The sequence below is a fragment of the Pan paniscus genome, chromosome 6 (assembly GCF_029289425.2).
Source record: "Pan paniscus chromosome 6, NHGRI_mPanPan1-v2.0_pri, whole genome shotgun sequence".
Lineage (NCBI taxonomy): Eukaryota > Metazoa > Chordata > Mammalia > Primates > Hominidae > Pan > Pan paniscus.
The window spans coordinates 159,528,678-159,545,175 of NC_073255.2; the positions used below are offsets into that span (position 1 = coordinate 159,528,678).

General features: G+C 39.9%; 1 protein-coding gene across 11 annotated transcripts in view; it reads right to left on the reverse strand.

Annotated features, from left to right (window-relative positions):
- The window catches only part of CADPS2 (calcium dependent secretion activator 2), a 566,720-nt gene that overhangs the window by 338,096 nt on the left and 212,126 nt on the right, over positions 1-16,498 (reverse strand). For all 11 annotated transcript variants that reach the window (XM_003808627.4, XM_055115340.2, XM_055115339.2 and 8 more), the window contains exon 3: positions 6,386-6,718. In XM_003808627.4, the coding sequence (XP_003808675.1) occupies positions 6,386-6,718 (333 nt within the window). The remainder of the gene's footprint in view (positions 1-6,385; positions 6,719-16,498) is intronic.

A 16,498-nucleotide genomic window follows, 5' to 3' on the forward strand; every position in this document is an offset into this window, starting at 1 on the left:
CTTTTGATGCCATTGCTTCTGGTGTTTTAGACATGAAGTCCTTGGCCCATGCCTATGTCCTGAATGGTATTGCCTAGGTTTTCTTCTAGGGTTTTTATGGTTTTAGGTCTAACACTTAAGTCTTTAATCCATCTTGAATTAATTTTTGTATAAGGTGTAAGGAAGGGATCCAGTTTCAGCTTTCTCCATATGGCTAGCCAGTTTTCCCAGCACCATTTATTAAATAGGGAATCCTTTCCCCATTTCTTGTTTTTGTCAGGTTTGTCAAAGATCAGATGGTTGTTTATGTGTGGTATTATTTCTGAGGACTCTGCTCTGTTCCATAGGTCTATATCTCTGTTTTGGTAGCAGTACCATGCTGTTTTGGTTACTGTAGCCTTGTAGTATAGTTTGAAATCAGGTAGCGTGATGCCTCCAGCTTTGTTATTTTGGCTTAGGATTGTCTTGGCAATGCAGGCTCTTTTTTGGTTCCATATGAACTTTAAAGTAGTGCTTTCCAATTCTGTGAAGAAAGTCATTGGTAGCTTGATGGGGATGGCATTGAATCTATAAATTACCGTGGGCAGTATGGCCATTTTCACGATATTGATTCTTCCTACCCATGAGCATGGAATGTTCTTCCATTTGTTTGTGTCCTTTTTTTATTTCGTTGAGCAGTGGTTTGTAGTTCTCCTTGAAGAGGTCCTTTACATCCCTTGTAAGTTGGATTCCTAGGTATTTTGTTCTCTTTGAAGCAATTGTGAATGGGAGTGTTCATTCGTGATTTAGCTCTCTGTTTGTCTGTTATTGGTGTATAAGAATGCTTGTGATTTTTGCACATTGATTTTGTATCCTGAGATTTTGCTGAAATTGTCTATCAGCTTAAGGAGATTTGGGGCTGAGATGATGGGGTTTTCTAAATATACAATCATGTCATCTGCAAACAGGGACAATTTGACTTCCTCTTTTCCTAATTGAATACCCTTTCTTTCTTTCTCCTGCCTGATTGCCCTGGCCAGAACTTCCAACACGATGTTGAATAGGAGCGGTGAGAGAGGGCATCCCTGTCTTGTGCCAGTTTTCAAAGGGAATGCTTACACTTTTTGCCCATTTCAGAAGCTGCCATCAGAGTGAACAGGCAACCTACAACATGGGAGAAAATTTTTGCAATCTACTCATCTGATAAAGGGCTAATATCCAGAATCTACAAAGAACTCAAACAAATTTACAAGAAAAAAACAAACAACTCCATCAAAAAGTGGGCAAACGATATGAACAGACACTTCTCAAAAGAAGACATTTATGTAGCCAACAGACACATGAAAAAATGCTCATCATCACTGGCCATCAGAGAAATGCAAATCAAAACCACAATGAGATACCATCTCACACCAGTTAGAATGGCAATCATTAAAAAGTCAGGAAACAACAGGTGCTGGAGAGGATGTGGAGAAATAGGAACACTTTTACACTGTTGGTGGGACTGTAAACTAGTTCAACCACTGTGGAAGACAGTGTGGCAATTCCTCAAGGATCTAGAACTAGAAATACCATTCGACCCAGCCATCCCATTACTGGGTATATACCCAAAGGATTAGAAATCATGCTGCTATAAAGATACATGCACAGTATGTTTATTGAGGCACTATTCACAATAGCAAAGACTTGGAACCAACCCAAATGTCAATGATAGACTGGATTAAGAAAATGTGGCACATATACACCATGAAATACTATGCAGCCGTAAAAAGGATGAGTTAATGTCCTTTGTAGGGACATGGATGAAGCTGGAAACCATCATTCTCATCAAACTATCGCAAGGACAGAAAACCAAACACTGCATGTTCTCACTCATAGGTGGGAATTGAACAATGAGAACACGTGGACACGGGAAGGGGAACAAAACACACTGGGCCCTTTGTGGCGTGGACGAGTGGGGAGGGGATAGCATTAGGAGATATACCTAATGTAAATGATGAGTTAATGGGTGCAGCACACCAACATGGCACATGTATACATATGTAACTAACCTGCACGTTGTGCACATGTACCCTAGAACTTAAAGTATAATAAAAAAATTAAAAATAAAGAGATTAATAATATGCAAAAAAAAAAAGAAGTTTCTCGTACTTATGGCTACAAGAAACATTAAACATTAAGCACAGCTCAACTCCTACTCAGATTAACATAAATATTTATATGAAAGCCTTAGTTACCTCAGTTCTCAGTTCTCATTACCTAATATATCTGGCTTACAACAAAAAATTATGAAGCATGTCAAAAGCACAAAACCAAAAGAAACACAATCTGGAGAGATAAAGCAAGCATCTGAACTAGATTCAGATATGAGACAGATGTTAGAATTATCAAACAAGGAATTTAGATTACTATTATTAATAGGCTAAGGGCCCTAATGTAAAAAGTTGAAAACATGCAAAAACAATGCATAATAAAAGCAGGAGACGGAAACTACCAAAAAATCAAAAGGAAATGCTAGAAATAAAAAACAAAAACACCGTGAAAGAAATGAAGAATGCCTTCAATAGGCTCATTAGTGGACTTGACATTGCTGAGGAAAGAATCAGTGAGCTTGAAGACATGTCAATAAAAACTTCCCAAACTGAAATACAAAGAGAAAAAGAGTTGAACAAACAGAACGGACATCCCGGGACTGTGGGATAACATGGGTAACAGAAACATGGGTGACATAAACATATCTAGAATACCAGAAAAAGAATAAAGAGGGGATAGGACAGAAGGAATATTTGAAGTAATAACAGCAGTGAACTTTCCAAAATTAATAATAGACACTGACCCACAGATACAGGAAGCTCAGAAAAACACCAAGCAAAAGAAATACACACAAGCACACACACCCCTAGACACAGCATATTCGAATTGCAGAAAAATGAAAGAAGGAAAAACTCTTGAAGGAAGCCATAAGGGGGAAAATAACACCTTACCTCTAAAGAGTAAAGGATAAGAACTACATTAAACTCATCAGAAATCATGCAAACAAAAAGACAGTGTGGTGAAATTTTCAGAGTGCTGAAAGAGAAAAAAAAAATCTAACAGATAATTCTATATTCAGTGAAATTATACTTTAAATGCGAAGAAGAAACAAGGACTTTCTCAAACAAAAACTGAGAGACTGCATCACCACTAAGACATGTTAAAAGAAGTTCTTCAGAGATAAGGAAAATAATAGCAGTAAGAAATCTGAATCTACATAAAGAAATGAAAGAGCATCAGAGGAGGAATAAATGAAGGTAAAATACATATAATCTTTTATTTTTCTTATTTTTAATTGAGCTAAAAGATAATTGTTCAAAGCAATAATAGAAAGAATATATTGGGGGTTACAGCATATTATAAATGAAGTGAATGACAGCAATGCCACAAGGGATGAGAGGAAGGAATTGGATATACTCTATTATGGAGTAGCTGCAGTACACATGAAGCCTTATAGTATAGTGTTATCTGATGGTAGGCTTAGATTATTTAAAAATATGTATTTTAAACTCTAGGAGAATCACCAAAATTTTGTTTTTTTTTAAAAAATGTATAAGCAGTACACCAAAAGACACAAAATGGAATTCATATAAAGTGTTCAATCAAAATTACAGAAGGCATAAAAACTAGGGGAGGGCAAAGAACAAATGCATGGAAGTGGTAAAAGCTACAAAGATTTTAAAATTTAATCCAACTATATTAGTAATCACCTTAAATATGAATGGCCTAAACATACCCATTAAAAGACCAAGATGATCAGTCTGGATTTAAAAAAAAAAAAAAAAAAAAAAAGAAAACTTCGGCCAAGCGCTGTGGCTCACACCTGTAATCCCAGCACTTTGGGAGGCCGAGGCGGGCGGATCATGAGGTCAGGAGATCGAGACCATCCCTGCCAACATGGTGAAACCCCATCTCTACTAAAAATACAAAAATTAGCCAGGCATGGTGGTGTGGTGCCTGTAATCCCAGCTACTTGGGAGGCTGAGGCAGAAGAATCACCTGAACCCGGGAGGTGGAGGTTGCAGTAAGTTGGGATCACACCACTGCCCTCCAGCCTGGACAACAGAGGAAGACTTCGTCTCGGAAAAAAAAGAAAAACTTCAAGACCCAATTGCACACTGTCTACAAAACATCCACTTTAAAAATAAAGACTTATGTTAAAAGTAAACAGATGGAGAGAGAGATACCATGTTAACTTTAATAAAAAGAAAGCTGGAGTGGCTGTATTAGCTTAAGACAATGTAGACTTCAGAAAAAGGAAAATAATCAGGGATAAAAAGGAATACTACATCACGATAAAGGAGTCAATTCTACAATAAAACATAACAATCCTACTGCAAATATATGTACCTAATAGAGTATCAAAATATATGAGACAAATACTGATAGAACTGAAAGGACAAATAAACAAAACTGCTATTTTTTATTGTTGTTCAGGCCAACTCTGAGCAAGAACAAAGCCACTGTTACAGTTGGAGATCTGAATTGCAAGTAGGTTTCAAATCACGGAAGACTAAAACCAGGGTGCCCACAGTCCAGCTGATTCTCTAGTAGGCAGACAACTTAAACATATTTTAAATTAATAACATAAACTCATAGGAACATGGAAATATATTTTATAACCTTGTAACATCTAGTATATTCTAATCCATATGTAATAACTCATTTAGAGGTCTTATAATATCTTTGTGTTTTAAAATCAATCAAAAATAATCCATAAGCTTTTCTTTCAAATCTCAGAACTGAAAGGAATTATAGCTTTAACTGAGACATATAAAGAGCTTGAAAGTCATCACTCCCATCCTCAGAATAAAAAGCTGGGCAAGCTGCAAATAAATGACTTTTCTTGGACTTATCAAGTCTTATCTTATATAGACTTTAGCCACTACAGAGGAAAAAATATGTTTTTTCACTCAACTTGGATTCCCTAATACCTACAGAGGTTTTGGACTTGAATAAAGCTCAACAAACATCTACTGAATGTCTGAATCTGAGTTTTCCCACTAAATTATGTTAATCAACATTTATTTGTACAAGTAAGCTACTGTTTCACTAAAAATACAAAGTTCCAGTTGAAGTTATCTTTCAAATAGAAGATTTTGGTTTTATAGTCATCTTCCACTATTACCAAATAACTACCTGGTTTCATAAAACAATGAAATCAATTACAGTGAGTACACAAATTGTTCACAGGGTTAAAGTGCCTCAGTGATTTACTATTAACTCTATTAATTTGTTGATTTGAAATGATCCACAAATTACCAATGCAAAGTAACCAATATGGATATAACACAGAAATTCAGAGAAGATTTGCAAAAAGGTTAAAAACAAACATGTACATTATAGAAGTGTAACTCTTAAGGTAACACAAAAAATTTTAAGTGTCAGAATTTTATCAATTTAAGTTTTATATTAGGGCATAGTTAAATAATTTATACCCTTAACATAAACAAACAAAATGCAAATATAGAAGGACTACATTATTAGACAAATCATTGGATCTAAAAAATGAAAAATGTGAAACATGATTTTATACCTCTTCCCCCGCTTTTTTTTTTTTTTTTTTTTTAAGACGAGTCTCACTTTGTCACCAGGCTGGAGTGCAGTGGCACGATCTCAGCTCACTACAACCTCCGCCTCCCAGGTTCAAGCAATTCTCCTGCCTCAGCCTCCTGAGTAGCTGGGACTACAGGCATGCACCACCACGCCCAGCTAATTTTTCTATTTTTAGTAGAAACCAGGTTTCACCATGTTGCCCAGGATGGTCTCAATCTCCTGACCTCATGATCCCAAAGCACATGGTTACAGGCGTGAGCCACCGTGCCTGGCCTTTATCCCATTTTTGTATGTATAACTAGAATAACAACTGAAGAGAAAATATAATATTGACTCTGTCATCTCTTTAAATTACATAGTTCAACTATCATCCTCAATTTATTTCAATCTGGGTGAGTTAAATAAAAAAATTTGAAATTTCATTACTTCCACACAACTCAGAAGATCAGCATCATATCTTTATAAAATATTATTTTGCAGTGAGAAATACCTATTTATTACAATTTGCCAAGCTTCTTCAGATAGGAGCTGATTTTCCTTTTACTCTACATGGCATGGCCCATTAATACCTAATAGGCACAAATCTAATGTCCTACAGTAGGACACATGGGGATGATTATTTACTGGATAAGAAGTACTGATATTCTTCTCCTTCTACCAAATACTTTTGTCAAAACTTCTCTCAAATATCACTATGTGATTTATTCAAATTCAATTTTGCTCAACTTTCCAAGTAAAGTGATTATAGCAAGTAAAGGACATCTTCATAGGCTTGTAAATACTTCATGTTCATTCCACGAGTCAGACAGGGGAAGGGAAAATATCAGAGACCACTTACCTGACATGCATTATAAAGGAGCTGGTGTTCTAGTTTTTTAATACCCAGAATCTGCTGAAACATTTCATAGAGTTGTTCCTTGCTCAGAATAAGTTCAGACACTGCACTTAGGGCCATTCTATTTGGCTGTTTGCACAAGTCCTCTTCACCTCTGTAAATGGCATCATATTTGGCTATCCATGAGCTCAACACCGTCTCTTTGCTCAAGCCATCTATTTCTGGCAAACTCCGCACACGTTTTTCTATGTTTTTCTTAAATACTTCTCTGAAGTCATTAGCAGAACACCCTCCACTCTGAACCATTCTGGCCACTCGGTCACTCTTTAGAAAAACCTGAAAAAAAAAAAAAAAAAACAATTACAATTAAGTGTAGATGCTAACACCACTTGCTTTCAGCAATCCAGCCAGAGTTTCTACAAATATTTCAGCCAAATACTCCACAATGATTCAAAATGTTTTATAATACATGGTAACTAATGTCATAATGTTGGCCCCAAATCTCTCTAAAATGTTAAAATGTTTAGGAGACACAGTATACAGTAAAAAACACCAGTAAGATGGTTTACTTTGACCTGTATGTCTCCCACCTCTACAAGGAAATCCTTTAGAGTGACGCCCTTATGAATGTGATTCATGCTCTTATACATAGACTCCAGAACTCTCTCATGCCTTCCACCACATGTGTTCAGAGTGAAAGGACAGCTGTCTGTGAATCAGGAAGCAGGTCCTCACAGACACCAAATTGGCTAACACCCTGATTTTGGACTTCCCAAGCCTCCAGAACTGTAAGAAATAAATGACCATTGTTTATAAGCAAAAAAAAAAAAAAAAAAAAGATGATTAGGAAAACAACTGGAGATATGAACCCAACATCCATACCTGTGTCTGAGAGTTCTAGCTGGTTTTTCAGCAGGGAAAGAATCATGTATCATTTGAGTGTGGACTTGATGATCAACAGTAGGGTAAGTCTAGTATCCAAGTCAATATTCATCACATGTAATTTTTACTCAAAATTGCCCAACAGCTGGGGGGTTAGAATATACCTGTCCCCATCCCTGATTTTACCAGCTCTGCAACTTCTCACACACTTATCATAACTAGAAAGAATGGAGGCTTGAAAAGCAATACCTCTAAGGGACTTCTAATTGTCCATTACTACTGGAAAAAAATAAAATAAAAACAATAGAGAACCATAGAGTAAGATGTTCATGAGACAGGTAGCAAGGGTTGGGTAAAAATAAGTACAGTAATAAGGTCATATTTGGGAAGAGACACCAGAGATTTGGCCTTAAATCTCTCTATTCTGCTAAGTTATGTATCTAAGTATCAGTTAAGATTCATTAAACATCTATTATGCTGTCAACATTCCTAAGAATCCTCTATAAGCCATATAAGACTGCTTTTATTCTTGCTTTATTCTTTCTATAATGTCAAAAGACTCTCCCAGAAAAGCCTGCAGGACAATTTAATAGAACCTCCATAAATTATATGCTGTTATTGAGCTTACAGAACAAAAATTCAAGTCAACTTTTTTTTCTTTTTTTTGAAACAGGGTCTCACTCTGTGGCCCAGGCTGGAGCCCAGTGACACTATCACAGCTCACTGCAGCCTTGACATCCCAGGCTCAAGCAATCCTCCCACCTCAGCCTCCCAAGTAGCTGGGACCTGCAAACACACACCATCATGCCTGGGCTAGTTTTTGTTTTTTTTTTGTTGTTTTTTTTTTTTGTAGATATGGGGTCTCACTTATATGACTCAGGCTGGTCTCAAACGCCTAGGCTCAAGCAATCCTCCTGCCTTGGCCTCCCAAAGTGCTAGGATTACAGGCATGAGCCACCACACCTGGCCTCAACTTTTACCCTAAGAACTGACTCATTATAGTGAAGTACTCCCAAGTTATGATCATACTACTTGCACCACACTTCCATGCCTGTCTGCATGTGGGCAAGCAGCACACCTGCTTGATACAGTCAAAGTGGACTCACTTGAACCACTGGGGCTGGCATGCTCAACCACCTGACCCCAAGCCTTTTCCCACCACTTTAGTTCTCCCTCTTAAGGTCACTCACACAAACTGTTTTTCTTGTTTCCTATCTTTACTCAATGGCAAGAAGATTCCTGGAGCTCAAATATTTCGGTTGACAGACTTACGTACTGAAACACTGGTAGTAAATTCTGCATTGTCAAATAAGATGCTCCTCAAACTACAATGAGGTTACGTCCTAATAAGCGTGTCATAAGTTAAAAATATCATGTCAAAAATGCATTTAATACACCTAACTTACCTGAAACATGCTCAAAACACTTACATTAGCCTGCAGTTGGGCAAAATCATCTAATGCAAAGCTTACTTTATGATAAAGTGTTGAACATCTCATGTAATTTTTCAAATATTATACTGAGTATGAAAAGCAGAACAGCTGTACAGGCAGTCAAAATATGGTTTCCACTGAGTTATATCACTTTTGTACCATTGTAAAGTCGAAAAATCATAAGCAGAACTGTCATGAGTCAGGGATCCTCTGCATGTGTAACACATTCCCAAAATGCTTCCTCTCTCTTTACCAGCTCTGGCTCAATTACTTACTATTGGAAAGTCTCCCTGTCTTATTTTTTATGTTTTTAAGGCAACACAAATTAATTCTTAAGTGACAGGTATACGCATAGTGCTTTAAATATTCATGTATCAAAGACAATGAAATTGAGATGTTTAACAATATGTTGTGTCTAAGAATGACAAGAACTACTTCAGAACTCAGATGTGTCTCTACCTCCCTTCTCAACCTCATCTAATCACTCTCATTGAGCAGTGACATTTAACATAAATAAATTGTATATTTATAACCTGCATAAGTATTTATATGCAATTTAAAATTATATTCACAAATATTAAAAGTATTTACACATATGACCTTATATATTACATTATATACACACAATTTTGGTCTATCTGTACCCTAATTTCTGCAAAAGTTGTATCTCAAGGTGGAACTCAGGGAAGCTCAGTAGTTAAAAGGATGGACTCTGCCAGCTGTCAGTCTGTTGCTTTTCAGCTCCCTTTCCACCTTTCCATTGCCCTACCTGTGTCTGCTAACACATTTTTTTTTTTTTTTTTTTTTTTTTTTTTTTTTGAGATGGAGTCTTGCTCTGTCACCCAGGCTGGAGCGCAATGGCACCATGTCGGTTCACTGCAAACTCCACCTCCCAGGTTCAGGCGATTCTGCTGCCTCAGCCTCCTGAGTAGCTGGGACTACTGGCACGTACCACCATGGCCGGCTAATTTTTATATTTTTAGTAGAGACAGGGTTTCACCATGTTGGCCAGGCTGGTCTCAAACTCCTGACCTCATGATCCACCCACCTCAGCCTCCCAAAGTGCTGGGATTACAGGCATGAGTCACCGCACCCAGCCAGCTAACACAATTTTAAGCAACATCGGTAGAGGCTGCCAGAGGACGTACACTGGAAGAAAAAGGGCTCTTCTTCCTGGTTCCCTTCTTACCTGAAGGCATGTGGCAGCAACCCGTGGGCAGCTTTTCTCCAGACCCCTGAGAATGGTCTCCCAATGTACCATTCCCACTGGCAGATTCCCAGTGAGTTCTGCAGTGTGGCACCCCACTGTGGACAGCTTCCCCCTAGAACCCCAGAAGGCCAATCCCCTGCAAGTCTCCCTGCAACACTTCGGTGAACTACTCTGCCATGCAGTAAGACACACCTACTCCAGTGAGGTCTGGATCCCAGCCCTGGGGGAGGGGGTGCCTCTTTGGGTACTCTGCTCCTTATTTCTGCTACTCCTATATTCTTTAGAGTTTTCTTTACCCATACTAACCAATTTGTTATTGTTTATATTAAGCGTTCCCTGTTCAATTATTGTGTGTTCTCTGTCTTCACAGTGCACTCTAACTGATACAAAAATACTGAAGAGCTGCAACATTGTCCCTATAGGAAAATATTCTAAGTCAAAACAACCACCTTTGAGAAATTTAGTAATGTGTGTATAATTTGACCAGCAAGATATAAAGTGAAGTATGAATATCTTAGGAGGGACATCAGAAAACCCTTTAATTGCTTAATTTCTAATATGCTAAGTTGGCAGACATTTTGTATTTTCCAAGTTCTTCTGCCTAACAGAGTCAGAGCTAGATTCCACCAAGTAACCAAACCACATTTTTGAAACAAGGACACCAAGAAACTTACATTTTTGAATTCATTTCCCCTACAAAACCATACCTGAAGCCATACTGAATCCAATTAGATGTAATGTAATCAACATTTAGTGTTAACAACATTTCAGGGATTCTGCTAAGTGTTGGGAGCACAATGAGAAATGAACCAAAGACCTTGCCCTGAAACAGTCACAGCACCTGAGAGAGACAGGATACACATGCAAATATAATAGGGCGACAGCAGCAATGGAAACCCACACAGAGGGAGAAAAGGCAAAAGAAAAGAAGTTATTAACTCTGTTGGGGGGGCCAGAGTAAGAGAGGAGAGGAGCACAGGGCAGAGACAAGGGACCCATGTTTTGAATAACCCATGAGCTGTGTGAGAGGGAAAGAGAGGAAAAAAAGGATACTTCAAGAAAAAGAAAATAAAAGAACAACAGCAATAAAGCACAAAAGAATAACACTGCAAGGCCATTTGAGGGAAATACAAGGACTTTCATACTAGCAGGGACATTCACTATAAGAGTGAGGGCCACGTGGGGGGAGGGAGGACTCTGGGCTGTATCTGGTGATGCAGAGGTCAAGGGTAGCTGGGTAGCCAAGGTGCTAAAATGGTTAGAAGCATACGTTAGGTAATTGGTGGCAGCACGAAGGATAGACAACAAGTGACCAGAGCAGACACTGGGACATCAGTTATCACATGAACACAACAGACCTGGTGGAAAACAATAAGGGCTAGGACTAGGCTAGAGAGAAAAGTGGAGTTAAAGAGGATTTGGGAAATAGAATGAATGTGTCTTAGTAATTTACAAAATGTGGAAATATAAGACAGGGAAAATTGGAAAATTCCATTTTTTTACTGGGGTGTCTAGATTCCAGTAAACAAAAATAAAGAATACAGGTGGAAGCCCATGTGTGTGCATTTGTATATGGTGGTGAATGTTGGGAGAGTCATGGAAAATCCATTTAGTTTTGGTACAGGTCAGCTTTGGAGACAAAGTATGGTTAAAAAAAAAAAAACAAAAACAAAAACAAACCGAAAGAGTCAAGACAAAATCTTCTGAAATGCCTACATTTTAAAATTTGGCAAAATAACTGGATCCACGGCAGGTTGGTGGTGTCAGAGTAGACTGCTAGTAAAAAATATGGATTTACTAGCAGTCAGGAGAGGAGATGGTTTCAGAATGAGAGAGACAGGACAGTCTCAGTCAAGATAAGAGAGATAGAGACAGTCCCACAGGCCTTTTAAAAACCTCCCTTTGTCCATCTCATCATGAGAGAGAGACAGAGAGAGAAACAGAGAATTACTAAGTACCATAAGAGAAATCAGGTCAAATGAAGAGAGATTTGCTGGTTTTTATCATCACCAGGTCACTTTTGACAGACAAGATTTACTGGAGTGGTGAAGAGAAGCTCTCATCTCCTGAGAGGAAGCCCTGTCTTCCCCACCACCACTTTATTCATCTGCCTTACTCTTTCATTTTGCTCTGTTTTTTGTTTCCGCATATAACATCATCTGACATGCATTTATTGTCCATTCCCCCATCAAAACAGAAGGTAAGCACCTCAGCAGCAACTTTGTTTTGTTTGCTAATAAATCCAGTACCTAACACAGAGCCTGTCCTTTAGTGAGAGCTTAATAAAAATTTGTTGGCCAGGCGCAGTAGCTCACGCCTGTAATCCCAGCACTTTGGGAGGCCAAGGTAAGCAGATGGCTTGAGCTCACAAGTTTGAGACCAGCCTGGGAAACATGGCGAAACCCTGCTCTACCAAAAATACAAAAAATTAGCCGGGTGTAGTGGCACATGCCTGTGCTCCTAGCTACACAGTAGACTGAGGTGGGAAGATCGCTCAATCCCAAAAGCTGGAGGTTGTAGTGAGCCATGATCACACCACTGCACTCCAAACTGGGTGACAGAGTGAGATCCTATCTAAAGAAAAAAAATATATATATATATATTTTTTTTTTTGAGAAAAAGTAATTACTACCCCCACACACTGAAATCTCCAGAGATAAACAGGAGGATTATACAGGCATCTAGCTCACAGGTATCCTATGATACTGATAACTGTGGGAAAAGAACCAGGGGATGGATAAATATCCAGTAACTGGAAGTCTAGGAAGTGATGTATTGAAAGGCATGAGCTCCAGAAGGAAATGGGCTTTCACATGAGGGAGGTAGAGTAACGATCTGAAAGCAGGAATGAAGACCCGTTCTCTTGGCCCTATGTGTAGAGGACAACGAAAGGCCCACAATCATAAGGCGGCTACATTTCCCCTCTGTCCTCAGCCTGCTGATTAGGTGTGGAGCCTTCCACATCACACATACTCTGAAGGCCATCACGAAGCCTGAACCATCAACCTTTAATCACTTAAGCTCCACATTTAGATCTCCAATATTACCTCACATCTCTCCTTAGGTGTCCCATTGACACTCTAAATAAGTCTCAGAATTCATGACTTTTCCAATATTTGTTCTGCCTCCTGCTTGCCTATCTCAGTGAGTGACAGATCCCAGTTTCCATCCTCGAGAGGCCTGGAAATCATTCCTGACTCCTCACATCCTCCACATTATATTCCCCAACATACAACTTGTCCCTGAACCCTGCTGATTCTATCCTCTCAAGCCCTTCTTCACCTCTCTATCTCCCACGACGGTTCTCCCTCCCTCTCCCTGGGGCTCAAGGGATGACAGCAAACAGCCTTGCAACTGGTCTCTCTGCTTCAGAGGTTTTTCTGGCAGCCACCCTATTCCCACTACCATTTTTTCTGAACTTATTGTCAATTGGCATATATATATAAACACTGATCATTTAAATCCTTCTCCAGCTTAAAATTTTTCATTGGTCTTCCACCAAAATCGTCACCATGGCCTCTGAGGTCCCACTTCAAAAATGTCTCAAAGAAGACTGGGCACAGTGGCTCATGCTGGTATCCTAGCACTTTGGGAGGCCAAAGTGGGAGGATTACTTGAGCTCAGGAGTTGGAGACCAGCCTGGGCAAAACCCTGTCTCTACAATAAAATTTAAAAACTAGCCAGGCGTGGTGACACATGCCTATAGTCCCAGCCACTCGGGAGGCCAAGGCAGGTGGATCACTTGAGCCCAGGAGTTCTTTTTTTTTTTTTGAGATGGAGTCTCACTCTGTCACCCAGGCGGGAGTCCAGTGGCAATATCTCAGCTCACTGCAACCTCTGCCTCCCGGGCTGAAGCGATTCTCTCACCTCAGCCTCTGGAGTATCTGGGAGTACAGGCACACGCCACCACGCCTGGCTAATTTTTTTTGTATTTTTAGTAGAGATGAGGTTTCACCATGTTGATCAGGCTGGTCTCGAACTCCTGACCTCAAGTGATCCACCTGCCTCAGCCTCCCAAAGTGCTGGGATTACAGGTGTGAGCCATGGTGCCCAGCCATGAGCCCAGGAATTCTAAGCTGCAGTGAGCTATGATCTCGCTACTGCACTCCAGCAGTGAAACCCTGTTTCAAAAAAAAAAGTCCCAAACTTCCTCTCTGGCCTCATCACAAGTTATTCTTCCTTGCTGGATCTCTGTGCTCCAGTCTCACAGGCCTTTTAAAAACCTCCCATTGTCTACCTCACCATCCCGTAATTATCTTAGCCACCATTCAGGTCTCCACCCAGTTGATCCCTACTCAGGAATTTCTTCCCCAGTTATCCAGGCTTGGCTAGATCCTGTATCGTACGCTGTTACAGAAATTTTCTTTTTTCTTTAAAATACTGATCACACTGTTACTGTAATATTTAAGTAAAAAACTTAATTCCCATCTCTTTTCCTCACTGGACAGTAAGTTCCATGAAGTCAAAGACTGTTTCATTCACCATTCTATCTGTAGCACCTAGCACTAGGCTAGGTACACAGACAGCAAGCACCCAGAAAATATCCACTGGATGAGTGAATGAGTGGTTTGGATGGTTAAGCCAGTGATTTAATTCCCCCATCCATGCACATGTATAATTTAAATAATTAATAAATCAGGAAGAGGGAACAATACTGCAGAGGAAGAAATCACAATGAATAACATCACAGAGGAAGGGCTAGACTGTGGTGGCTCATGCCTGAAATCGCAGCACTTTGGGAGGCCAAGCCTAGGAGTTAGAGGCTACAGTGAACCATGCACTCCAGCCTGGGTGACAGAGTAAGACCATCGCTTAAAAAAAAAAAAAACCACTACTACTACTAAAAATAATGTTGCAGAGGAAAGAGGGAAAGAATGAGCCTAGTCTTGTGAGAAGCAGCTGATCAACTGCCTGGAGAGCAGGGCTCACAGTACAGTGAGAAAGAACCCCTGGATAAGCAAAGAAGGATAGGTAAAGAGATGTAATTTGATACAGGAGGCAATAGAAAACACGAAAAAAGTAAGGAAGTGACATGTTGAAAGATTATTTTGGAGAGTATTTAGAAGAGGAGTAGTGAGTAGGAAGGCAGAGGTGTGAGCAAAACTAGGGCAGACTTTAAAGCTGTGAAACCCATCCATACACTTGCATAATTTAAATAATTAATGAACCAGTAAGGTTTACTGATTCCTATTATATGCTCATATACGAAAGGAGTATAAAACATGGACCTTGTCCATATGAAAAGGGGAGGAAAGGATATCACAGGGAAGGAAGCATAATGAGTAATGTCCCAAAGGACAGAGTGAGATTAGTTTTGTGAGTAAAATAAATTATACTGTCTAATAAATATCTAATACTTCCTATAATCTGTGTTCTTACAGAAATAATAATAGAGTTTAAGACAATCTTTCAGGCTTATTAGTTATGAAACTAACAATGATGGGTTTAGTCTCACTAAATATAAAATACCTGAATCCTGCATCCTTTCATAACAACAGTTATCAAGTTAAAGTCAGGTAAAGTGTGGCTACATGTGGAAACTGGTTCCAGAGCTGGTCTCCAGGCGTCGGTGGTCACCCTCCAACTTTCTGCTGTGGGACCCAAGATTCTCAGTGAAATTCTGCCTGGAGTACCAGCAGGGCACCATGCTGGTGTCGAAGCTGTCATGGGAATTCCTTACATTGACAAACTCACCAAGTAGCAGATATCCTGTCTCCCTAGAGCTCTTCCTGTATTATCTCCTTTAATCCTCACAGTCACCTAGTACCCTCTCCAATATCATCGTCTTTTAAAGGTTAAGTGGTTTAAGCAGAGGAGATAAGTAACTGGCTCGAGGTCACACACCTCCTGGGAGAATAGAGACAGAATACTGGGCCTTGGACTCTAAAAACACTACTCCTTTACTCCTTTTCTCTCCCATTCCTCCACCCCAGCCTGGGTGCACCTTTGGCAGCCAGATGTCCTGCTGGTTGCTGGCCAACACCTGTGGAATTATCGACCAGTGACTTTCTTGTGAAAATGCCACTGGGCACACAACTTATTCAGTGTGGCGTTTAGTAACCTCACATCGGAAAACTGTGACATACCATTGTGTCCGCAATTGGTGGGTCCTTTGTCTTGCTGACTTCAATAATGAAGCCACGGACCCTCGCGGTGAGTGTTACAGTTCTTAAAGATGGTGTGCCCAGAGTTTGTTCCTTCAGATGTTCAGATGTGTCCGGAGTTTCTTCCTTCTGGTGGGTTCGTGGTCTCACTGACTTCAGGAGTGAAGCTGCAGACCTTCGCAGTGTTACAGCTCTTCAAGGCATCTCCTCTGGAATTGTTCATTCCTTCTGGTGGGTTCGTGGTCTTGCTGGCTTCCGGCTTCAGGAGTGAAGTTGCAGACCTTCGCTGTGAGTGTTACAGCTCTTAAAGGCGGTGCGGACCCAAAGAGTGAACAGCAGCAAGATTCATTGCAAAGAGCGAAAGAACAAAGCTTCCACAGCGGGGAATGGGACCCCAGCCGGTTGCCGCAGCTGGCTCTGGCAGCCTGCTTTTATTCCCTTATCTGGCCCCATCCACATCCTGCAGATTGGTCCATTTTACAGAGAG